Consider the following 27,195-nt stretch of genomic DNA (forward strand, 5'->3'; position numbering starts at 1 on the left):
ACTCCTGTGGGGTCCCTATTGCTTGAGGGGGGGAAACCCAACTCTGTCCTCAAGGGCGAGTAGGAACAGGCTCCATAGTGACCCCAAAACATGTGAATGAATGAAAGCATTTTAAAAACATAATCAGCCTAGCTTGTGCGTGGGTCGGCGGTAAACTGGCTGCCGTTCCTCAAACCTCAGCCTCGGAAGTGAGTGTGACTACGAATGCAAAACCAGCACTTCCTCAGTGTGAAGGGGGCGATGCTTCATCACTACAACCGCAGCACAGTCTAGTGTCTGATTGTCTGTGGCAGTGCAAAACTAACAGTGATTGGAACTGAAGGCAGCAAGGGGAGAAATTTAACCAAACACCTCAAACTAATCTCTAAATCCAAAAAAAAATCTAAATCTAATGAAGGTGGCGTTTTACCAGGTTATCAGAAAAAGCTTGCCTGACCCACTGCTGGTAACCAACCCAACTGGTAGCAGTCTGACGAAAGGTCTCGATCCGAAACGTCACCTATTCCTTTTCTCCAGAGACGCTGCCTGACCCGCTGAGTTACTCGAGCATTTTGTTTCTATCTCCATTGCTGGTAACCCACATTTGCTTCCTCCCTAGAGGTGGATACACACTCACTACTGCTTCACTCATTCCTGGACGTGGGCAGCATTTATTGCCTATCCCTTGCTGTCCTTGATAAAGTGCTAGTGTGCTGCCGCCTTTAACTACTGGTTGTAAGTTTACTACAATATACACTGATCAGCCAAAACATTATGACCACTGACAGGTGAAGTGAATAACATTGATTATCTTGTTACAATGGCACCTCTCAAGGGGTGGGGTATATTAGGCAGCAAGTGAACAGTTAGTTCTTGACGTTGGTGTGTTGGATGCAGGAGAAATGGGCATGAGTAAAGACCTGAGCTACTTTGACAAGGGTCAAATTGTTGCCAGACGACTGCAGACAACAACGTAATTGGTGGAGTTGTGGACGGTGAGGACGATTGTCAAAATATACAGCAGGATGTAGATCGGCTACAGAAATAGATGGAGAAATGGCAGATGGAGTAACTGACCCAAGCAACTGTGAGGTGTTCCATTTCGGGAGATTAAGTATAAGGGGAAAGTATACGGTTAATGGTAAGATCCTTAACAGCATTGAAGTACAGAGGTATCTTGGGGTCCCTGTCCATAGCTCCCTGAAAGTGGAAACACTGTAGTGTCATTGGTCAGGGCATTGAGTAAGAGTCATGTAGTCATGTTGCAGTTTTAGAGGACCTTAGTTAAGCCTCATTTGGAGTATAATGGTCACCCCATTACAGGAAGGATGTGGAGGCTTTGGAGTGGGTGCAGAAAAGATTTACCAGGATGATGTCTGAATTAGAGGGTGTTAGCTGGAAGAAGAGGTTGGTCAAACTTGGATTGTTTTCTCTGTAGTGGCAGAGACTGAGGGGGAGACCTGATAGAAGTATATAACATTATGAGAAGCATAGACAATAGACAATAGAAAATAGGTGCAGGAGAAGGCCATTCGGCCCTTCGAGCCAGCACCGCCATTCAATGTGATCATGGCTGATCATTCTCAATCAGTACCCCGTTCCTGCCTTCTCCCCATACCCCCTGACTCCGCTATCCTTAAGAGCTCTATCTAGCTCTCTCTTGAATGTATTCAGAGAATTGGCCTCCACTGCCCTCTGAGGCAGAGAATTCCACAGATTCACAACTCTGACTAAAAAAGTTTTTCCTCATCTCTGTTCTAAATGGCCTGCCCCTTATTCTTAAACTGTGGCCCCTGGTTCTGGACTCCCCCAACATTGGGAACATGTTTCCTGCCTCTAACGTGTCCAACCCCTTAATAATTTTATACGTTTCGATAAGATCCCCTCTCATCCTTCTACATAGACAGGGTAACTGTCAGAACCTTTTTCTCAGGGTAAATATGTCAAAGACTAGAGGGCATAGCTTTAAAGTGAAGAGGGGCCAAATTTAAAGGAGATGCGCGGGGCTTTTTTTTTTTACACAGAATGTTGAGTACCTGAAATGCGCCGCCAGTAGTTGAGGCAGAGACAATAGTGGCATTGAAGAGGCTTTTAGACAGACATATGGATATGCAGGAAATGGAGGGATAGGGATCACATGCAGCCAGGGGCGATTAGTTTAACCTGCCATTATGAACGACACGGGCATTGGTGGTCTAAGGGGCTGTTCCTGTGCTGTACTGTTGGCTGTTCTCAACGAGTCGTAGTTACACAGCATGTCTACCAGAGCTGGGCCCATTTGCCTGCCTTTCTTCAGTAACCCTCTGAACTGTTCCTATCTAAATGCCTTTTAAATGTTGTAATTGTGCCCATCTCTATTTTTGGAACCTTATTTCATATACCCACACTGCTTTGTGTGAAAATATTGCCCTTTAAGTCCCTTTTAATCTTTCGACTCTCACCTTTAACCTATGCCCTCTAATCCTAGACTCCCCTACCCTGGGAAAAGATCGTAACCATTCACCTTATCTACGCCCCTTACGATTCTACCTGGCTGACACTGCGTTGGACGAACAGACCCTTTGACCCACACAGTTCGTACCGGATACGGATGCCAAGTTAAACTAATCTTCTCTGCCTGCACATGATCCATATCGCTTCATTTCCTGCATACTCAAATGCCTATCTAAACACCTTTAAAATGCCATTTTTGAACTACTTCCACCTGTATCCAAGGCAGAATGTTCAGGCACCCACCATCCTTTGTGTAAAAATACTTGCCCCACACATCTCCTTTAAGCTTTGTCCCTCTGCCCTCTTGTCTTTGACATTTCCACCTCATCGTTTTCGGTTTTTTTTCCTTTTTGGTAAGGTTTGACTTCTGAGCAAGTCCCTCACCCTCACCAGGAGCAAGACTTTACACCAAGAAACTTAATCTGACAGTATCTGCCCTTTACCTGCTGCATTATGGTCTCACCATGTCAGAGATATCCCCTTTGTTCTACTCATCTCCCCCACCTTCTCTACCTGAAACTAATGTATTTTCTCTCTTTCCCAGCTATGATGAAGGGTGCTAGAACTAAAATGTTAAGTAATTCTTTCTCCAGAGATATTTCTTGACTGCTGTGGCTTTTATTGCAAATGTCCAGTATTGTCACATGTACAATAATTTGTTCAATCAAATCAGATAATGCCAGTATAAATGTATGTATCACAGGTAGAGTGAAGAGAAAAATACCAAAGTCCACAATATATAGATTCTGGAAATAATGCTAGATTTACCGGTGGTACAGGGATTTAAAAGAGTAGGGTGATTGCATTGGATGACAGTCAATCCTCTTCTGCGACTACCATGCAAAGAGTCTAGCAATCTAGGAGGGGGAAACAATCCCGACTTCTACAGTCTCCCCATGTGAGGAAATCTAAAAAAAAATAATGTTTTTTTCTCCCTGCCAGAGATGTACTGAGAAGTTGACTTCAACTTGCCCTTGCAGGAGGCAGTTCCCCCTTTCCACTCTTCAAGGGGTTTACATGAACCACTGGGTAAAGGCAGAATTAAAATGAAACCTACTTGGAAGCAAGAGACGGGCCATATTGTGAGCCTTGCTGTGGGAGGGGTAAGGCATGAGAGGGCCAGTACTGGGAGAGGGCCTTGCTGTGGGAGGGGTAAGGCATGAGAGGGCCAGTACTGGGAGAGGGCCTTGCTGTGGGAGGGGTAAGGCATGAGAGGGCCAGTACTGGGAGAGGGCCTTGTTGTGGGAGGGGTAAGGCATGAGAGGGCCAGTACTGGGAGAGGGCCTTGCTGTGGGAGGGGTAAGGCATGAGAGGGCCAGTACTGGGAGAGGGCCTTGCTGTGGGAGGGGTAAGGCATGAGAGGGCCAGTACTGGGAGAGGGCCTTGTTGTGGGAGGGGTAAGGCATGAGAGGGCCTTGCTGTGGGAGGGGTAAGGCATGAGAGGGCCAGTACTGGGAGAGGGCCTTGCTGTGGGAGGGGTAAGGCATGAGAGGGCCAGTACTGGGAGAGGGCCTTGCTGTGGGAGGGGTAAGGCATGAGAGGGCCAGTACTGGGAGAGGGCCTTGCTGTGGGAGGGGTAAGGCATGAGAGGGCCAGTACTGGGAGAGGGCCTTGCTGTGGGAGGGGTAAGGCATGAGAGGGCCAGTACTGGGAGAGGGCCTTGCTGTGGGAGGGGTAAGGCATGAGAGGGCCTTGCTGTGGGAGGGGTAAGGCATGAGAGGGCCAGTACTGGGAGAGGGCCTTGCTGTGGGAGGGGTAAGGCATGAGAGGGCCTTGCTGTGGGAGGGGTAAGGCATGAGAGGGCCAGTACTGGGAGAGGGCCTTGTTGTGGGAGGGGTAAGGCATGAGAGGGCCAGTACTGGGAGAGGGCCTTGTTGTGGGAGAAGTGGTGGAGGACTTCATGTTGGTGGGAGGTGCACCACCCCTTCCAACAGTTGGGCCTCCCTCACCGCCCCTCCCACGGCGCGGCGCTCTCTCATCATCCCTCCCACGGCGCGGCGCTCCCTCACCGCCCCTCCCACGGCGCGGCGCTCCCTCATCATCCCTCCCACAGCGCGGCGCTCCCTCACCGCCCCTCCCACGGCGCGGCGCTCCCTCATCATCCCTCCCACAGTGAGTGGGGCAACCCGCCGCCATTCCTGCACTAACGTCTGACTGATTGACTGATGCCATCTTGCTGAGAAATTACATTGGTGGCCTTTATTGAAAATACCACATGGGCAATGCTTGGGCGCTTGGGCGCTGTGTTCCAGAAGTGAAAAGCGTCTTAAATGGGTGAGGAGAATTCACCCGGGGGGGAGCATTATGAGGAATGCAATCTTTGATGAAGAGTTCGCAGTATCTACGTGTACATGCTGTGCTCTCTACGCCCACACGCTGCTGGCAACCGCACTATTTTCCAAGCGTGACTTGACACAGTGGCCTTCGCTTCTCTTTGTGTCTGCGCTCCGCTGCGCCGAAGTACATGGCGGACGGTTCGGGCGAGGCACCGAGGGCGCGGTGCCCGGCACTATGTGCTTTGTGCCTTTTCGAGGGCGGTGGAAGAAAGCTCGCCCGGTATCCTTCCGCCGCACTCTTTCCCTTCGTTACGCATGTGCGCGCCCACAACGAAGCAGGGACTGTGGGAAAAAAGTGCGCTAGCCTCATCACCGTCGGCGCTGGGCTGGTGAGGCGCAAGCGCCCGGCAGACCCGGCCCGGAACTACACTCTGTCGTCCGCCATTTTGGCAGCTGCTCGGCGGCGGGTGCGAGGCTGGTGTGTCCTGAGCACGGCGCTCGTTCATCGGTGTCTCTTTCTCCTCACACCATCTTCCTCCCACGAATAAAGCAGCGTAGAGCATCCGTTAACTTTATTTTTTTTAGCGTCTTGAAAAAAATAAAACTCGGCCAGCCCCCTTCCCGGTAGATAGAGAGAAAGCCCTCCCCCCCGTCGAGCGCCTCAGCTTCCCCCCCGCCGGAGAAGATGGATGACCGCGAGGATCTGGTCTACCAAGCCAAGCTGGCCGAGCAGGCTGAGCGCTATGACGGTGAGTGGATAGTGGGGAGGGAAGGGGGTGATGTTTTAGGGCGGGGGTGCCGGGGTGTCTCGCATCCCGGCGGGGTTTAGCCCGCTCCCCGCCCACGGCTACCGGCTCCATACAACTGCACAAAATGGCGGCCGGCGGCGGCTCGGAGCCCGCGCTCCCTCCACACCCCTTCCCCATTCTTCCTCCTTCCCCCACCCCTGCTCCCCACCTTCCCCTCGCCATGGACACGTGTACGTCGTGGGGTGGGAGGCTGATCCCTAATCCGCACCCTCTCTCCACCCTGTTTCCCCACTCCGCACCGACCCCTCCCTTTCTCGGCATGGCGCGGTGCCTCCGCCGCAGGCTCCCCTCCTCTTTACTTTTCCCTGCATTTTCCTTCCTAGCCGTTTCCTCTTTAATTTAAATGCATTTTCTCAGGGATATTTTTGCCAGCCCCACCATCAAACCGGTTCGACCAGATCCCCCATTCCCTGCCCAGAATGGCGATGAATCGTTTCCTGCATTCATGGAGGGGTCAATGAGAGGGGGCAGGGTCGTTCCCCCCTCCCCCGTGTCGTACTTATTTTAAAGGATTTTAATGGTATTTGTCCCCATTCAGACCCTCGAAGAAAGCTAATTACAAATTGTTTAAATGTATTTTACATAGAATTTTAAAAATACCCCTTTTAATATATTATGGCTTTGAATAATTGCACAATAGGATTTTTTCCTCTGCCGTGGCGGAAGTTGCATGTCACCCTTGGCGCACACATGCCGAGGAATAAGGCCAAGCAGTTTTTAAAAGTCCAATAACATGCTGTTTTTACTTATTCTTTTTCACTCATTTGGCTTGTCCTATTGAATTGATTAAAAAACAAACCAGTGAATGCTTTTTGGGATAATTGTTTTTCTATTTTTAAGTATTAGTCTGGGTTCTGTGATCATAGTCATGGCAATGTGTAGCTTTGGAGTTGAATAGTGATGAAATGCAAAAAAAACTATTAAAATACATCTTGCTTAAACCAAACAGCTCATCTGTTGAATTGTTAATTGAGACAAACAGTTTTAAAATCAGTTCCTTCAGCTATACAATCAAATCAAGCATTGTTAATGTTTAGCAATGTCATGCCTCTGTGGCAGTGTATTCATTTCATTGTCTCTATACTAATGCCCAATTACTTTTTGAAGGCTGGGAAGCTATTCATGTTTTACAGTTATAAGGAGATTAATGACATTACACCTGTATTCAGATTTCACCCTGTATCATGTATTATCCAAAAACCATTGGGGGCTTTTATTTTAACATGGTTGTACCTTGTGTATGTCAAAAGTGAGGCACTCTTGGTGCATTTTATTTTTACATTCAGAAAGCTGACAGGCTGGGCGAGATCTTGCAGTTTTGATTCAAGGTTGTTGAGTTCTGATGAAGTCAAGTATTTAGGCCATTAAAAGGGTTTGTGGTAATCTTGCATCTATCACTTAATTCAGCCATCATCATTGAACGATTTTTTTTTGCCAATTCTACACTTAAGTACAATTGTACAGTGATTCCTGCTAGTGCTGCTATTATGCGGGTGTGTAGGTGGCATAAGCAGAGAGCATAATGCATCTATCCAACCACTGGCTCCCAGGCAGCATGTGATACAATGGTTTGGCCACAGAATTGGTTTGAGATTCTTTGTGGATGAAGATACCCGAATGGTTGCTCCATGCCATCAGATACCCGAATGGTTGCTCCATGCCAGGCTAATAAGATTGTCGTCTTACAGACGTGATTACATTGAACATTGTAGTTTAAAAAAATCTTAATTTACATATGATTTAATCGAGGCCTGTGACGAGAAGGAGTGGTATCTTTTTTCAGAAACACTCATTTGTATGTTAAAAATACTTAACCTGGTGGTGTTATGGCATTTCATCTGCAGAGATCACGTGCTGATTCCAACTGCTCTGAAACTAATAAAAAGCTGTTAACAATATTTATTTAATTTGAACAACGACATGAAATGATGGGCAGGTGAGACGAGAATAATTCATATTTGCAACAAATAAAGTTTCATTTGTAAACAAGTCTCCCATGTGTTATTTTTAAATTAATATGTGCATTACGTAGACGCATTTATCTTAAATCGTTTAATATTGGAAAATAATGGCTCCTTTTAATGGGCTACATGGAACTGGATAATTTGGGGAAAGACAATGAATTCTTTGATCTGATTAACTGATATTAGTTGTCCCACCAGCCAATTTTAATTCAACCATCTGCAGTTTAATTGTAGCGGAATTTCTTGTCTCCTAAACTGGTTCAAAGTTCAGAATTTTAGTTTGCATGGACTCTAGTCTTTCTGGTATTATCATGTACTGAGATATAGTGGAAAATTTATTTTTGTGCGATCCAGGAAATTCTTACCATAAACGAGTGCAATCCTACAATAGATAAGTACAACAATGTACTAAGAGAAAATGAAGAATATAGTGTCATGGCCGCAGAGAAAGTACAAATGAAGTGCAAAAGGCTGCAACATGGTAGATTAGAACATTGGGAATACGTCCCCCAAGCATTGTGTTGCATTCACGAGTCTGATAACAGTGGAGGAAGAAGCTGTTTTTGAATCTGGTGGTACAAGCTAACAAGGTTTAGTATCTTCTGCCCAAAGGAACGAGAGACAATGTACGGTGTGAGTAACCCTTGATTATGTTGGCTGCTTTTTGAAAAGTAGTGTGAAGTGTAGTGGAAGTCTAGAGGGGGAGGGGGTAGTTTGTGTGATAGACTGAGCTGCATTCACAACTGAGATTTCTTGCTGTCTTGGTCAGCACTGTTGCCGTACCAAGCTCTGATGCATCCCAACAGATTGCTTTCTATGATGCTGTAGAAATTTGTTAGTTATTGGGGACATGCTGAATTTCCATAATTTGAGGCAGTAGAGACATGGTTCTGGAATTTGACCCATTTGCTTCCTCCATTATTTTTTATTTTGATTGTATACCATGGCATGTACAGTACCTCCATCCTTGCCCATTTAGTGGGCATGAAATAGTGGCTCGTGAGATTGAAAATGCCACAAGATCTGTGACTAAGACATCCTTGGCATCTGCCTGCCAGTTATGTGGGTGGGACTTCTGCACTTTCATTCCAGTCATTAAATCAGCCAGGATTTGATTGTACCTTTAAGTAGTAGAACATCTTAAATTTAGATACTTTACCAGGTATTATCATATCATATCATATAGATACAGCCGGAAACAGGCCAGCAACCAGACCGTGTCAGTATATTGATCAAATGGCCTAATCTTGTTAATTTGCCAGTGAGAGCGGCAAATAATAATGTGAATTGGAAATCCACATTGCCAGAGGGCCATTTGTGGCTGCCCTATTACTGTTGTAACTCGGATCAGGTAATTACCAACATGCTAAAAATGCAATTGGGGTCTATTGTGTGGTCCTTAAAGAACAAATACATTTATTTTATACCATGTGGTAATATATCCTCATAACATCCTAAGGGACCATACAATCAGTGTTGTGAGGTCTCTTATTAATGTAGGTAAGCGGGGCAGTCCTACTTGCATAACATGCTCTGCACTAACAAAAGTGACCAGTTCCTAATTTTGATGTTTGTTATGGCAGAGATGTATGGATTGGCGCTTATGTGACTCTGTTTTAACCAGGTGGAGCCTTGGATCCCACATCTGTACTGCATTAGTACTGTTTGCCCAGAATTGATGCTGAAGTCTGCAGGGGTGTGTAGATGTGACAAGATAACCGATGTTTAGTTCCGCCCAGCATGACCAGGTTTGCCATCAGGGAAGCTAAAAAGCTTCAGTTTTAATGAAAATTGGCAATATGTAGATTAACTACCAAGCTGCAGTAGCGATTAATGTTGATGTTTCTATATCCTGAGAGGACAAATGTATTCTCAGTTGGGATGAGTTTATGAGTACTTTGGGAGATTTGAGAATTTCTAGCACTTAATTATAAATGTGGTAGTTATGTAAATGATCCCTGCTATTCCTTAGTTGAAGTAGCTTGTAGTGGAATTTGTTCCTGAATTACAGCCAAAACGGTACACGATAGCGTGACAATTTTAGGCCCACCTTACTCACTGTCGTCCCTTTGGTGCTAATGGAAGAAGTTTCATTGAAATCGGTGTTATATATTTAAAGTTATTCACATTTTAAAGTTTAAATCTATCTCCTTAGGAGGGACGAGGGAGGATAAGGGGGGTTGAGGGGGATGGAGTGGGTGGGGGGAGGGTAAGGGAGGGAGGGGGGAGGAGAGGGTGCTGCTTCAATGCAGGAGAGGTTTGGGCCCAATGGGTCCACTTGGTCTATTGATTATAAAAGATAGGCACTAAGTGCTGGAGTAACTCAGCGGGTCTGGCAGCATCTCTGAAGAAAAAGGATGGGTGACTTTTCGGGTTGGGACACTTTTTTGGACTCCTGACTGAAATGTTGCCCATCCTTTTTTTTCCAGAGATGCTGCCTAGCCAGCTAAGTTACTCCAGCACTTTGTCTATGTTTGTTATAAACCAGCACCCGCAGTTCCTTGTTTCTGCATTGATTATGAAATATTGGCTTCAGTGCAGAGACAAATTAAAGTAAGAATAGGGCATCGCATACTGTTTTAAGTAGAAGCTTGATGATATAGTCAAGTCTTCAGATTTTAAGTACACAATGGACATTGATATGTACCAGAAATGATTGGGTCATGTCCTCTAATGTGTGTTCCACCATGCTATGTTTTATTTTTGAAGCTTAATGCTGGGCATTATGTTTGAACGCACTGAAAAAAATTGGACAATGGTGATTGACTCTTGGTTTTAAGGAGGATTTTTGAGGATAGATTAAGCTAGACAGAAAATAAAGCAATAAACACCGTGAAGGAGCATGAATTTCAGACAATCATAAAAGGTAAAGCGAACTGTCAGGGTGAGATACATTAGGGACAGGTGAAGGAAGACGATGGATTATTGTTGAGACATCTTTCAGAAAATAATTCTGTAATTTGTGGAAAAACTGGAAAGTATTCTGAAAGCTAAAAAACAGTAGGTAATTATCAAACCAATTACTGTGTTGATGCAGAGGGACCATGGATTGGGAGAGAGCAAAGCCATGTTCGACTAAATTCATTGCCAAATTAATGAAGTAACCAAGTAAATTGCAAGGTTGTACAGGGAACAGATTTGGAACATAAAATGTAGAGGAGTGTGTTCAAAGCTTGAGGTTTGGTATTTAGTCAATGATTTGACAGATCTAATTATGATTGGTTGTCATGGTAAACAGATGGCATAAAGGAGGTGGGTTATTGTTGGTAAAAGTTATACTACGAAAGACTGCCTGATATTTTATGGAGCCTTCGAATCGGAATTCTAGGAAGGACTAGACTAAGTGGACCTGTTGGATCCAAACCTCTCCTGAATTGGTGCAGCACCCCCGTCCCTCTCCCTCAATCCCCCCCACCCCTATCCCCTTCATCACCGCTCCTACCCTCCACCCCGCCCTCGGCCCAACTGTGGACCCGTTGCCGGGCGGGGAGTGCCCCCTTGGCTGTGGGTGCGCAAGGGGGGACAGGGAAAAGGCACTGACCTCTGCCCCATTTCTCCTGTGGGCCGGGCGTGGAGCTGAAGCCTCCAGCTCAGCGGGGATGGCCATCTTGTGAATTCTCTGCCGCCGCACTACACCGTGACGCATGCTGGGATGGGCGCCGGTCCTCCCTCTGGTCCTCCGGGCATTTTGTTTGTGTTCTGTATTCACCCCATTTCTAATGTCTGAAGAAGGGCCTCGACCCGAAACGTCACCATTCCTTCTATCCAGAGATACTGCCTGTCCCTTTATTCACAAAATGCTGGAGTAACTCAGCAGGTCAGGCAGCATCTCGGGAGAGAAGGAATGGGTGACGTTTCGGGTCGAGACCCTGCCTGTCCCGCTGAGTTACTCCAGCATTCTACCGCCCCGTTTCTAACGTTGGGTTACATATGTTGAACATGGCATTTTATAAACTTCATTTTCCAAAAGTGTTCAAAAAATCTGTAAATGCAGCACGTTAGGTAGTATCTGGGTGACGAAATAATGTTCATGTTCATAACCTTTCAGCAATTAATGTCTGAAATGAAATTTCGGGGGTGGGGGATAGACAATAGACAATAGGTGCAGGAGTAGGCCATTCAGCCCTTCGAGCCAGCACCGCCATTCAATGCGATCATGGCTGATCACTCTCAATCAGTACCCCGTTCCTGCCTTCTCCCCATACCCCCTCACTCCGCTATCCTTAAGAGCTCTATCCAGCTCTCTCTTGAAAGCATCCAACGAACTGGCCTCCACTGCCTTCTGAGGCAGAGAATTCCACACCTTCACCACTCTCTGACTGAAAAAGTTCTTCCTCATCTCAGTTCTAAATGGCCTACCCCTTATTCTTAAACAATGCAAAAGAAACACTCAGTTTTTATTTTTAGTCCCTCAATACCGTGGAGCATTATGCTTTGGCTATGATGTCACCATGTAGATTCAGTTGGTAGCCGAGTCCCTCTTTTGCCATGCCCTCTCCAGTCCGAGAACATATGAACAAACGTTACAGAACGCAGCATTGCCACATTTCTGCAAGGCATTTACTGTGAGGTGCTGCATTGTGGGCTCTTGCACTGGCTCCTTAAAATAATCCTTCAGTCTTTACTCCACTTCCGACATTGTGCTTTATCCCATTGCTCTCTTGAACTGCATGCTATCTTCCTATGAATCTCAGATCTCACCTACTTCCTTGATAACCACCCTTTCCTAAAATCTTTCCTAATACATGATTGTGCAATGCACAAGTCTAATGTTGGCCATAACTGTTAACTAATGGCAGTGGATCACTTTGTCATTGCTGATTAAATGGCTTAATGTGAGAGAAATATCCTGAAGGCACACTTCTCCGCTTATAACATGGGATTCGATGGGAATAGCGATGGTACGGAAAATGTGACAGATTGTTTTCTAGGAATGCATCTCCGTAAGGTGTGGATCTCCTCTATGTCTTTGCTTGTTCTGGGTTGCTTTCTTGCACACTGATCTCCATCAAAGTACCAAAATAAATTAAAGGTTTTTTTAAATTGCATGGAAGAACTTTTAAGGTGAAAGGTGATGATTTTTATTATAAGTTTGCTTCCCCGGACGCCAAAAGAAAACCCTGCTTGCTTATTTTGGTATGTGGGGTTGTTTTTGTTGGAAATATTTATTTCAAGGTTAATTTTCCCCCTTTTAAAAGATGATGAATGGGAATCCTTTTGGGGTAAGAGGATGATGCTCAATACAGTCAGGGAGAAAGTGTTCAATATCATATGATCTTTGCCTGTAATGGAGCAGGTTTTAATGAACTAGTGGAGGAGAATTTTATGGTAAAAGTATGGTAATGAGGAAAAATTGTTTGTAGAGATTAAGCATCGCAGGAGGTCTTATATATGTAGCGTCCATATAGTGACGATACTGTAGCACTAGTACGTCCGTATCACTCAATTCATGTAACAATTTTGAGAAGTTGCCTTTTAAAAAATTTGTTTATATAATGTGATGTTGCTTATTGTCATCTCTAAATGCTCCCTGAAATTCCTTGCTAAAAGATGTTCATTCTGTCTCAAGATTCTCCCAGCTGCATATGTAGACATGAATTGCATTGGCGGATCTGGAGTTTAGTCGTGGCAATGATGACAGATTTTTTTTTGAGCAAGTAAAAGATTTGGATATGGTTTTAACTATTCAGTAGCTCTATTTACAAATGAATTTCAATTTCAGATTTAATTATCTCCCCAGCTGCTCCAATGTGATTCAGACTTGGTTCAGTTATCCAAGCATACGGACATTTGTCTGCTAGTCTAACTACTACACATCTGCAGCTCCTCTTTCGCTATCTGTGGTAACGCACAAAGAAAGAATGTTCTGTTGTCAATTTACTGGTTGTCTTGCAGCCTGGATGGTGGGAAAGCTTTTTGAATGCTGCAATCATCATAGCTCAGCGTGACTGTGTCCTTTCCATATGAACTTCCTTCCGGTCGGTCTCTTACGAGGATTGGTATCCTGGCTGACATTTTATCCATTTCTTCGCTTCCTTTACTAAAGTAGAGAGGCTGATGCTAATTATCGTGGCTCTTCCTGCGCCTGGAAATTAGCAACAGAGCAAAATGCAAATAAATTCAATGATCAGGTGCTGTTGGTATGCGGATTAGATAATTTAAGAATCTAAGCAAGGGTTATAAATGAGAATAGTACTTTGGGAACCAGTCAGCTTCAAAACATATTTTCTTGGAGGATGTTTAGGAATGACTTTACCAAGAGTTGTTAAAGTGTAAAATACCATTCAATGTATCACTTAAGAGCAGAGAGAACTCTGGAGTTAAGGGCATCATATTTCAGAAGCAATTGCAGGCTGATTGGTTGCTAAAGTAATTTGTCAATTGGAGATATTGTTGCTGTTTTAAAACTCCCAGCTGTGGATGAATGCGTGATTGTGTATCGGAATGACTTTCAAAGCTTTAGTTAAAAATGATCCTGTTCAAAATGTGTCGGATGCATGGTGATGCTGTTTTCCGAACAGGTATTGCTTGTTAGGCAGTGTTGTGAGGATTTATCGTTTATAATTGCAGTTTGATTCCAGTAATGGTGTCAACATTTGAATTTAATTTGGAATTATTTTGAAATCTTCCACATGATATCTTTTTAAATGCTGCTGTAAGGTATGTGACTTGCAAAATTTGCATAATTTATTGCAATACAAATGTATTCTAAATATTGAGCCTTTTAAACCCATGGCCTCAAAAGCATATTCTTAGCCTTGGCTATGAGGTGTGCAAAAACCGACAACATGATGTCCATCCTTCCACCAAATCATGGGAACGTCCTTAATCTGGGATCACAGCTTTGTTTGCATCTGTTAGAAAGATTGCCTTTATCCCCAGTGAAACATAATTTCTTTGTCCCATTATAAGTAAAAGAGTCTCTACTGTTTTGGACATTTAGTTGTTAATCGTGAAACACAAATAAGTTGCATTCCTCGTAGCGCTCAGCTTATTTACTGAAATTCTCAACTGTACCACATGATCCTCAAGTAGTCAATTGATACCGCCAGCTGTTTATCTACTGCTCTTACTAATATTTTTGTGCGTCAAATTTCAAGAGGTTTACTTCCCTTTAGCAACTACTAATTATTCAAATTAACTGCCCCGACGTTATGACTAGTTTCTGGTTGTCAAGTGCATTTTGTTCGAACAGACCTCTCGTGACTACTCAATCAAACTCAAAGCCTGCTTAGCTTACTTTAATCTGATCTCTGCGGTTCTATCCATGACAGTTCAGATAATTTGGCTATGGTACTTTCTGATCTTTAATAAAGGGGGTTAAATAGTTTATTGTAAAGCTGGTAGGAGGAAGCTCTTTATAATTTAATGTTGAGGCTGGGATTGAGCAGATAGAACATTTACAGAAGTAGCTAAAGATTTTCTACTGTTAAAGACATTTCCTGAAAATTCTAACAACATTCTGCTTGGAGCTATCATTGTATTGTGAAAGCATTATTGACATATGTAATAAGATGTTTTAGATATTTCTAATTATCCTCTACTTTCCCAGGCTTCTCAGTAATATTCAATTTGCTACATTTTTGTGATGAACTTTAACAAAAAATAAACCATTAAACGAATTTCAAGGCACAATGCACAACAACTTCATTACGTGACCACCTTTTTGCAAATGTGCTGATTGTGAATGTTGTTTGGAATCTATTGAACATTTATGTATAAAGAGCAAATATATAGTTTAAGGAAATCCATTAATACCATAACAACATGGCACACAGTGGAAATCAGCTTTTCAGCTTTAACCCTTTTAACTGTGCAGTGACTGCTAAACATGCCTTTGCATTTGAAATGAATGTTCTATCATATGCAGGATCTCAGGTTGGAATGTTCAGTGATTTATTAATTTGATGCTTATTTTAAAGACACCGTAGCATTTCTATGGCTCCACTGTGATCCAGATTTCACTATTCCAATTTCTGTATTCAAGCTTCAGACGTGCCTTGAGTGAAAGTTGGCTTTAATACAGTCTTAAAATCCCTTTTTTTTGTGGGATTATCATGATGTGATGTCATAATTTACAGTCATCTAAAAGAAATGTCATTAAGTCTGTGATAGGATTCAAATCAAGTTGTTAGAAATGAGAAATGTTTATCCAGAAGTTCTGGTGATTTAAATCCATTTAAATTGGGTACACCACTTTGTTGCGCTGGACCAGGGGCCTCCAAACCTTTCAGCATGAGGGCCACATTATATATTTGGCACATTTTTGCGGACCGTAGGAAAAAATAAAGAAGTGTGAGTTTTATAAATTTAATGAACTAAAAATAAGTTTAGACTAGGTTACGTTAAATTAGATTAGGAAAGGTTAAACTAGGTTAGGTTAGATTAGTCCACATTAGGTTTATATAAACAACAAATAAATAATATTCAATTTTTTAAAAGAGCTTGAAATATTGGAGTATATATATACTGTAGGTATACAATTATTTATAAGACATAAAATACAGTGACCACCACTTGGGGGGGGGGGAGAGCGGGGAGGGTGTCAGAGGGTCCGGTGAAGGAGCGCTGCCACTTGCGGCTCCCTCCCTCCCTTCCACCCCTCCCTCTCTCCCCCTCCTCTCTCCCAGCGAGATCTGCTTCCCCGGCCCCATCTCCCTCTAACGCAGCGAAATAAGAACAAACACAAGTGTAGTTGTTGTTCAGAATCCCCGCATCCCTGCCTCCAGTCCCCGCGGCCTAAGAGCTTGCTGCAGGCCGGATAAAATCTCGTGGCTCGCCGGATGTGACCCGCGGGCCATAGTTTGGGGATCCCTGCGCTATACAAAGGATCCACACTGCTGTGGTTCTGTTTGTAAGAGTTGTTGAGTGCAACTACAAGATTAGTTTTTACATGGCAAGTAGATATTTAGAAACCATGTCAAAAGTACAACCATGTTGCAATGTCAAAAATGATCGCAATGTTAATCTGCATGTCAGGATTTGTTTTTAATTTTCTATGGGCTGCCTTTGTTTCTGTCAGAATTTCCATGACCATGCTTTCTTTAGGATTTCAATAAATTGCAATGCTTGAAATGTTGGAGATGTCATTAATAATTGTGGGGGGAAATTAGCAATTTTGGTACAAAAAATTGCTTGGGGGTAGGTTGGGTTTTATGATTTGCAGCAAAAAGATGGTGCTTGCAGCTGCTCTGTTTACTGTCTCCATTTACTGTTCCTTCAGTTATTAGCTGAGAAAGACTCCAGTAACGGTGACGTCACCAGTTTGAGTAGCCAATTGTATCCGACAGGCATAATCTTTTTCCAAAGTTGTAACAGGTTGAACAGCTAGTTAAAATCCACGTTCTCATCGATGATTTCAGAAATACCTTTCCAGTGTGCTGAAAATTCCTTGGAATTGAAAAAGATGGTCACATTTCAGAATTTCTATTTAACACCACATCTGTGCACAGAAGATTGCTCAAGACCATTTATGTTTTTAAGATGGAAGATTATGTACATAGTTTAAAGAAGGAGCCATGAGTGGCATTTTCTATTGACTGGCGTTAGATGTTGGATAGTAAGCTGTATCTTGGACGAAATGGACCTTAAACAAAACCAAAAAAATATGCAAAAAAAATGTTAAACTGATTTTTGTAAAATCTGAATTATTACCCACGTAATTTTGTCTAAATCTTTATTAATTCATCACTAAAATACCAACTCATTTGTTTCCAATTGTAGGGGCCTTGATTGATTTGATCTCCTAGCTCGGCAGATTATAAACTTAAATTTGCAGTTAAATAGCATATTTAAGCAATGTTATCTTCAGAACTAAGCATATTTGCATTCTGTTTGCCGTGGCTCTCTAAAGGGTTGGACTTTATTTGGAAACAAGGATTTACTGCTTGTGTTTCATTTGAGAACCGCTCCTTAACTTTACCAAATGAGTGGATGATATTTGTACTGAATTGCTTTGGCCATTTATTGCACATACTGTACCAGTGTTGGAGTTTGGAGATAAGAACTTAAAAACATGAATTTGCCTAAAATAGGCCTTTCCTCCATTGCACTTATGTAATAAACTAATTTGAAATATTCAGTTGAGTAGTTCTGCGATATTGCTATCTCCTGTAGTCGCTGTTATTTTGACCATTTTTTTATTTTACTTATTTCATGTATAATGGTTACCATATCCTTAAATTTAGTTTACTCTACTTGCATGAATCCTTTATTTTCTTTTTTTTTTAAACTGCATTAACAGCTCTACAAGTTTTGATCATTAATTGCTGGAAATTGAACTGGGTAGTTTAAGTCCCAGTAGTGGAAGCATGTACAAAGTAATGAATAAAACTATGCTGGGTTGAAAGTAATGATCAGGGATTACTTAATTTCAATTTTGCAGGTTACGTTTATTCTTGTATCTTTATTTGCCTTGCAGGTGGATTGAATTCTGTTTATTTTTATTCAATCTGGATAGACTTGGGCCTGTGTGCATGGCAATGTTCTGACATACGGGTAAAATTTGATTTACTCATCTAATCCAACTGCCCCAATGACGAGAGTATATGCTTCAAGACCAATTGGTATAGTCATTGAATCATATGGAGCAGAAACATGACCTTTGGTCCACCCATCCATGCCAAACAAGATGCCCATCTATGCTTGTTCAATTTCCCAACAAGTTTGACTCGTAAACTATTTAAACTTTTCCCTGTACTTAAATGCAATGTAGTCTGGTAATCAAATTGGTACGGTTGAGAATGCTTTATCATTCTCATTGGTTTGAAACTGGTCCGTTATGTATTAAATGAGCATTTACATGAGAGCATGAAATAAATCCTGATTTTCACTGCCAACAGGAGACTTGGTTGAATGTTAAAGGCTCAAACATTTGTGTTTGCTTGAACAAAAACAATGCTGGAATTGGAATTTATATGGCACTTTAAAGTGAGTGTCTGACTTTAGACACTGCAACTAGCTTAATAGATGTATTGTTGATGTGCATGTGAACATCGTCTAATCTCATCTAATATTCCTGATGTGGCCTCCTGTACATTGGCGAGACTAATTGCAGACTCGGCAACATTTGTGCTCGGTCTGCCATAGCCTGCTGGATCCCTGGGGTTGCTGACCATTTTAACTTTTGCATTCCCATACTGACCTTTCTGTCCTGGACCACTTCTATTTCCAGAGTGGGGCCACACATAGACTGGAGGAACAATTTGTACTGCGCTGGATAGCTTACAACCCAATGGTGTGAACTTAGAATTATCTAATTTTAATCAACGACAAACCCCTCCCACTCTCCCATCTCTCTCTGCTCACCCCCACCCCCTCATCCATATCAACCTATTACCTGCCCCTCCTCTCTTCCAGCTTCCCCTTTTCTCTTGCCCCCCCCCCCCCCCCCCAAGAGTCTCGGCCCAAAACATCGCTAACCTGGTTTGAATTAATCAAAGTAGCTGTAGGAAATTCAAGTTGTGTTTGGGAGCAAGATGTCACGTTCACTGTCCAGTTATCCCTCCCAACCTAGTTATTGTCTCGTGTCTGCTTAGAAGTTGCTTGGATGTGGTTCTAGGTGTGTGCCCTGAATATTAGTTACTTTGAAGTAGAGAGGGTTGCTCATTTTAGCATAGACTTTCCAATTTAAAAATGGATGGGTAGGGGGAAATTGCACAAGTCATATTTTAGAAAATGGTCGCCATCCCTAAAGAAATTAAATCTGTGGTAATAGATCAGTTAAGTTAGTTAGTTGAGTTAGATAGAGCTCTTAATGATAGCGGAGTCAGGGGGTATGGGGAGAGGGCAGGAACCGGGTACTGATTGTGAATGATCAGCCATGATCACATTGAATGGCGGTGCTGGCTCGAAGGGCCGAATGGCCTACTCCTGCACCTATTGTCTAAGTGATAGATTTTCATTTTGTGCTGACCTTTGCAGAATGTTTGTATTCTGAGACAAGTGAGCATCGGGCAAATAAATGGTTGGTTTTAACTGTCATTTCCTTCCTTTGTCTGAGCACTACCGTTTGTGCAAGAAATATTGGTAATGCCTACCTCCTGATTTTAGGGAATGTGGTGGGCAAAAAATGGTTTGTGTTAAGATCAGGGATGCAGTGAATTGTGGTAAGGGAAGTAAATAGCAAATCGTCAAGTGCAAAATAGGAGTTTAACATCCGAAACAGGATGAGGAAGTATACCAATTGACCCCTTGCGCTTGTTCTGCCAATCGGTAAGGTCACGGCTATGCATTCTTGGGCTCAGTGCTGTTTTTCTACACTTGATGTCCCTTGTTTGTCTTGTAGTTTAAATGTTTTCAATCATTGTCTTGAATATTTTAAATGATTTTGCCCTTTGTACTCTGTGCGAAGAAATTCCTCTACAACTTTAATTTAGGATTCCCTTATTCTGAGGTCATGGTCCTGGTTCCAGATAGCATTGGGAAGAAATTTACTTTGTTACTTTCCACAAGTCCAGGCCTAATTGTAGGATACATTGCCTGCAGTAGGATGGGTGAAAAGATGCCTTTCATGTTTCTTATTATACAAAGGAACATGATGTGAGAAATGGGACTTGAGGTAGCCTACCATACAGAAACTTGTGTAGGAAGGAACTGCAGATGCTGGTTTAAACCGAAGATCGACACAAAAGGCTGGAGTAACTCAGCAGGACAGGCAGCATCTCTGGAGAGAAGGAATGGGTGACGTTTCTAGTTGAGACGGTCTGTAGAAGGGTCTCGACCCGAAACATCACCCATTCCTTCTCTCCAGAGATGCTTTGTCCCATTGAGTTGCTCCAGCTTTTTGTGTCTATTGCCTTGTCCTAGCCAACCTTTTTGGTTATTTCCAAAAAACCTCAATTGGATTCATAAAACTATCTCCAACATACAAAATCATGCTGATTATCCCTGACCAGTCCCCTGTCTGTCCAAATGTTTTTATCTTATCCCTCAGAAACCTCTCCAGTAACTTACCTACCATCCATGTTAGGCTCACTGTCTATAGTTCCCAGGCACCGCCCTTCTTAAATAGTGACACAACATTCGATATCCTCCAGTCATCTGGCACCTTGCACGTGCCTTAACAATGATTCGTGTTTCCCACGTAGGGCTCCTGCAATTTCCTCTCGATCTTCCCACAGCATCCCCTGGCATATCTCATTAGGTCTGGGAGATTTATTTATCTTCATGTGCCATAGGACATCCAGCACCACCTCGAACATAATATGGACTATCTTCAGGACATCTCCATTAATCGTTCCAAGTTTCCTAGCCTTCATGTTTTTCTCCATAGTGAAAAGTGGTAGATTCAAAAAACATTCAGTCTGAATGTCATTACCATATTAACACACTAAACCCTTGCTTTAACTAACCCATTTATAGCGGATGTCCGTTTTAGGGAATGGACCTCTACACGCCACTCCCAGCTCACAAGCTTCAACAGCGAGTCCTTCACCCGCTGCACGCAGCTGTTGTTGCACCTCAGGTTGTAGCTCCAGGGAACAGTGCTTTCTTCAGGCCGCCACCACGGACGGGATGCGCTCGGTCACTGGGATTCCCTCCCCTCTCACCAGTGGCCGCCTCTTCCTGTTAGCTTTGTTAGCCTCTGCTGTCGCTTCCTCCCGTTGCTCTGTCCACTTGGACCCTTCCCCCTCTTCTGCTCCTCCCCTGTAGATGCCAACATACTCCACCTTGGAAGATGTCGGCGACTGCGGGGAAGCAGGAGGAGGTGGCGATGAAGTAGGGGAGGAAGCCCTATGGTGACTGAGTGCATTTTGTCTTTGGCAGCGGCCTGAAGAAAGCTGGCACCCACAGCTATGATGTGAGTCGTAATGACTTCCGCGTCAACTGGACCATGCAGTGGCTGATGAAGAAGGGCTTGTTGGTGCAGGCCAGCAGCAAGGGCACCTAGTTTTAAAATAAAACGACACAAAGTGCTGGGGTAAATCAGCAGACTGTATCAGTCTGAAGGGTCCCAGCATCACCTGTACATGTTCTCCAGAGATGCTGCCTGACCCACTGAGTTACTGAAGGATGGCACCAGATTAAACACAGGTGAATTACACTGTCTACACCATGAGGTTATCCCTTTCTGAGCTGACCTTCCTTGTTTGTGACAACTTCCTGTCTATTCGGGAATGAAACTTAAAGCTGCTGTACCAAAACTTCCAGCTGGTGCCAATAATGCATTTAAACCAAAATACAGTCCAGTACACTCCCCGCCTGGGGTCTCCCAGACCACACGCAAATCTCCCATTTAACCCCCAGAGTCCTCGGGACACAGGAGGAGGACCACTTCTGTGATTGGGCAGATGTAGAGCTTCTGGCCTCCATCCTTGAAGATTCAGACTTCCACTCTCCGAACCTTCCCATCCTGACTTGGAAAGGTCTTTGAGATGATTACCTTAGGCCACTCATTTCTTCTGGCCCGTTGTCCTTCAGGAGGACGATATCTCCTTCTTTAAGATTTTGCCTTGTGTCCAACCACTTGCGTCGGCATTGCAGAGTGACCAGATACTCCTGACGCCACCTGCTCCAAAAGGTTTCCGCTAGGCGCTGAACATGCTTCCACTCTTCTTTGAGAAGAACTCCTTTCCCAAAGTCATCAGGAGGAGGAAGGGGAATGCCTGTCTTCTGAGTTAAGAGTGTAGCTGGAGTCAGGATGAAAGGTGACTCCGGGTCCGAAGACACCGGGAAGAGGGGTCTTGCATTAATCACGGCTGTGACCTCTGCCATAAATGTCGTTAAGACTTCATGTGTGAGGCGGGCTGCTCCATTCTGGAGGAGCATGTAGTCGATGATTCGCCGGGCGATACCGATCATCTGCTGCCACGCACCACCCATGTGGGAGGAATGGGGCGGATTGAATACCCATATACCCTTCTGATCCTGGAGGTATTTCTCGACGCTTTCGGAGCTGGTGCTTGAATCACCCATCTTCAGCTCCTGACTGGCACCAACAAAGTTAGTGCCGCAGTCTGATTGTATCTGCTTTGCTGGCCCTCTGATGGAAAAAAAACCTCCCCAGGGCATGGATAAAGCTGCTAGCACTCATGCTCTGTCACTTCGATGTGCACGACTCTGTTACACATGTAGGAGAACAACACGGCCCATCTCTTGCTGTTGCTGTGTCCTCTGGTCCGACGTGACGCCACCTCCCAAGAACCAAACACGTCAACACCCACGTAAGTGAAGGGTGGTGCCACTTGTAGTCGCTCCGCTGGAAGGTCAGCCATCTGCTGCTACTCGCTCCTACCACGGAGTTTCCTGCAGATGACGCACCTGAAGAGGAAACCACTGATGCACCTCTTCGCTCCAACCAACTAGTAACCAGCCTGTCTCACAGCACCCTCAGTGAAGTGCCTACCTTGATGTATTTCGGCCTTTGGAATACAGTGGAGGAATCTCATTGGCAATGCGTCTGAGATGGCTGTAGTGACGCGCAGCATTGGGAGTAGGGATCTCGGCACGGTTGTTAGGCACTTGATTGCATTCTAGGAGCAGAGGAAGAGGGAGCAATGTCTTTTCATCCACAGACTCTAACATGTAACCGGAAGCTCTTCTACCTGCAGTCTGCTTGAATCCAGCACATATCCGCAGCGTATATGGCTGAAGATTTCCTTTGATCTCAAAGATATTGAAGAACTCAGATTTTGCGAGATAGCGGTTGCTCTGTTCATCTAAGATGGCGTACATCCTGCGTGCCTCTTGACGATGTCCTTCTGGATAGACTGAGATGAGACATATCAACACATGCTCTCGTGCTGACCCCTACACCGCACACCTCTGCATCTGGAGGTGATCTCTTGGTTTGCCGCTACCTCTTTCTCTCCGCCATGCTTAGATGCGGTGGAAGATGGCTTGGACTTCCAGGGGGCTGGGCCTGGATGTAGAGCAGAGAGGTGTCTGTCACTGTCGCACTCAGTACATTTCACTTCTGCATTACAGTTCTTGGCGAAATGACTTGTGGAGGAGCAGCAGTAGAAACAAATGGAATGTTCCTTAAGGAAGTGTTTGCGGTCTTCCTGGCTCTTTTCTCTGAAGGCTCTACACTTCTTTAATGGATGAATCTTAGCATGAATGGGACACAGCTTGGCTGGGTCACGGAATTTCTGTGTCTCAGGAGTTGTTGGAGATGCTTGTGTCCTGTGGACGGAGATGAGAATTTTACCATGTCTCTCTATTTTCTCTCTTTTGACAATTGCTGGATGGGGGAAGCAGTGATTGAAGCTGGGGTCCATTCTGATTTTGGCCTCCAAGCGGATAAAGTCGACAAACACTCTAAATGGGGGAAAAAAGATGTTGTGCTGGAGTTCATACCTAGACCCAAAGGTGGTCCACTTTTCCTGGATGTTATAAGGAAGCTTCTCAACAATCGGTTCAACTCCCCTGGAGGTGTCAAGGTAAGACAAACCGGGTAGATACCCATCAAACTTTGCCGCTTCGATTTTTGACAGAAGGTCCCCGAGCTCACGTAGCTTGTATGGCTCTCTGATGGTGATCCTGGGAAAGTTCTCAAGCTTGGTAAAGAGGGCATGCTCAATAGACTCGGGTGAACCATAGGTTTCTTCAAGCCTCTGCCAAACCATCATCAAACCTGGTGATGGACGTCTGATGTTGATAGCCTTAATTCTTGTTGCCTGCTCCGAGGATTCTTTTCCAAGCCATTTTATCAAAAGATCTAGCTCTTCTCCGGGTGAAAGGCCCAGGCAATAGACAATAGGTGCAGGAGGAGGCCATTCGGCCCTTCGAGCCAGCACCGCCATTCAATGTGATCATGGCTGATCATTCTCAATCAGTACCCCGTTCCTGCCTTCTCCCCATACCCCCTGACTCCGCTATCCTTAAGAGCTCTATCTAGCTCTCTCTTGAATGCATTTAGAGAATTGGCCTCCACTGCCTTCTGAGGCAGAGAATTCCACAGATTTACAACTCTCTGACTGAAAAAGTTTTTCCTCGTCTCAACTCTAAATGGCCTACCCCTTATTCTTAAACTGTGGCCCCTTGTTCTGGACTCCCCCAACATTGGGAACATGTTTCCTGCCTCTAACGTGTCCAACCCCTTAATAATCTTATACGTTTCGATAAGATCTCCTCTCATCCGTCTAAATTCCAGTGTATACAAGCCTAGTCACTCCAGTCTTTCAACATATGACAGTCCCGCCATTCCGGGAATTAACCTTGTAAACCTACGCTGCACGCCCTCAATAGCTAGAATATCCTTCCTCAAATTTGGAGACCAAAACTGCACACAGTACTCCAGGTGCGGTCTCACTAGGGCCCTGTACAACTGCAGAAGGACCTCTTTGCTCCTATACTCAAGCAGGCCTGCTATGGCGCTTTGGAAGGAGGATTTCCAAGCCCAGTAATTCTCGGGCTTGTCATTAAAGGTCGTCAATCCCGTTGTAACAAGCTGGCTGCGGGCGAGGTCTTTGGTGGTGGGATTGATATCATTGTTGGCTCGAGGAGAGTCGATAAAGTCACCGAGCAGAAAGGTTGAAATTGGCTTTCTATCCTCCAATTCAGGCTCCATGTTTCCTTGGACATTACTGGGACTGTGATGCCTATGAAATGAACTGGCCAGATTAGACTTGGTCTGATGGGCGGGCGGCAATGAACCAAATAGTATGCTTTCACTCTCGATATCATGATTGGTGAAGCGTTGGCTTGACATTATGCTGGCTTGCTCTATGACGTAGTCCAGAGTACGCTCGTGTTGGTTTTGAGAGTGAACAGGACTTGGTGATCTATTAGGTGACCCTTGTTCTGCCAATAAACCCGCTTCGATGGTGTCGGCCTCTGCAATGGCTGCTTTCATCTCTTTCTCTTGTTGCAAGGCCTCTAAGGTCGCCTGAAGCCGAGCGGCCTCGGCCTGAAGCCGAGCGGCCTCGACCTTCATCGCTTTCCCTCTCTGAGCGAATGCTGCTCTGGTTTTGGCTGCATTTGCTTTAGCCCGAGCTCTAAGGGTGGCCCTACTGGAACTGGCTGAAGAGCGGTAAGAACGAGCACTAAGAGACTTGACTTCATTCTGTGAAGCGTTGTCTTGGTTGCCTGTTGCCATAGCTTGGAGGTGTGGATGGACAATGTAACGATGTGAGCCACCTTTAGCGCAGCTTGTTGTGTTGCTGTCTTTTCACTATACTGGACTCGCTGAATGTCCCTATCCAGCTATTCAACAAGCTAAACAATTGATCCAATAAAGACCAGCAGAGACGAGCTGTCGTTTGATGCTTTACTGTATTCAAATGTGAAAAGACATTGCATCTAACAAACTCTGAGGAAGAATGGCAGCAGATTAAACACAGGTGAATTACACTGTCTACACCATGAGGTTATCCCTTTCTGAGCTGCACTTCCTTGTTTGTGACAACTGCCTGTCTACTAGGGAATGAAACTTAAAGCTGCTGTACCAATACTTCCAGCAGGTGGCAATAATGTATTTAAACAAAAATACAGTCCAGTACACGGACATTCGGCAATAATGGACACCATTTCCTCCCCTATGGTCCGTATATTTAGCTTGGCTCTGTTCATTTGGATATGGTGCCAGAAGGCAGCCTGAATATGTGAAATTCCTGTTCAGCCAGTCGTCAGATATTTGAAGCAAGGTGGTTTAATCGTTAGATACGGGAGCACTTTTTAAAATGTACATTTTTACTTGATATCCTAATCTTTTATTGATTTATATCTTGAATCAACTCAGCTTTTCAGTCTTGGTGAAGTGCAGGAAATTGAGTTGTAATTAAAGCCTGTATTGTATTCTGCAGCATTCTAGGTAAGGAAATGCGCCATTTCTTTTACAGAATAGTTTAGGCTTTTGGGTTTTGTAGCACAGTGAGATGAGGAAGTAGCCTGGACTTGGGGATTATTTCTGCCTGTAGTGCACAGTCATTGGGCGGGGCATCATTAGACTGCAGTAAGTAGTTATGAATTAATCATTTATTTCTGCAGAAAGCATGTAAGGGCGTTGTTATATTGGTGTTCCGTTCAAGTGTAATCTCATTGTCACACCTGTGCCATTGATTATAGGTAATTTAACTACACTGCAAATATTGCACACTTAATCTTGGCCTTGTCTAAACTTTAAATGCAATCTGAATAAACAGTTTCACTTCTGTAGCATTCTGATAATATTCTGGACTTTACAGTCCAATGTATTAAAAGGTTGTGGTCCAACAGAATATATTGCTTCTTGGAAACTCATCCAAGAATGAGCCCACCAAAGTTAGCGGAGATATTTATGCAATTTTGGATGCTTGAAGAAACTGAAGGGTTTGTAGGTCAATAAGTCGCCAAATAGGATTGAGTTTTCCACTTGTGTCAATCGTTTTATGCTACTCGCTATACAGAATCATGCAGGGAATTGTTCCCACAATTGATAGAGAAATGGGTCATGGGATGTGAATTTTCTTACTAACATTAAATAAATTATCACTGCGTTGGTTAAAACGTGTGCACATTTAATATTGAATAGGTTTCCAGGTGGTTTTAGGGAATCTCGGTGGTAGTTAGGTCGCTTGTGTTTGGAAGCAAGCCAATTCTTCTGTCCTGTATGTGAACTCACTGGAACAGTGGTTTGTGACTCGCTAAACTAGTTATTTACAGATAAGTTTTAGATATTTTGTTGTACCGCATCACTTTGTATTCTGATGCAGTACTTAAATTGTTTTTCAGGGCTTAATCAAAATGTGTGGG

The 27,195-nt window shown here is 44.1% G+C and overlaps 1 protein-coding gene across 1 annotated transcript in view; it reads left to right on the forward strand.

Annotated features, from left to right (window-relative positions):
- Positions 1–5,162: 5,162 nt before the first annotated feature.
- ywhae1 (tyrosine 3-monooxygenase/tryptophan 5-monooxygenase activation protein, epsilon polypeptide 1) overlaps positions 5,163–27,195 on the forward strand; it is a 46,421-nt gene continuing 24,388 nt past the window's right edge. The window contains exon 1 of the mRNA XM_078422460.1: positions 5,163–5,497. Within this exon, the coding sequence (XP_078278586.1) occupies positions 5,434–5,497 (64 nt within the window). The 5' untranslated portion in view covers positions 5,163–5,433. The remainder of the gene's footprint in view (positions 5,498–27,195) is intronic.

Source organism: Rhinoraja longicauda, chromosome 26 (genome assembly GCF_053455715.1).
Source record: "Rhinoraja longicauda isolate Sanriku21f chromosome 26, sRhiLon1.1, whole genome shotgun sequence".
In the NCBI taxonomy this organism is placed as follows: domain Eukaryota; kingdom Metazoa; phylum Chordata; class Chondrichthyes; order Rajiformes; family Arhynchobatidae; genus Rhinoraja; species Rhinoraja longicauda.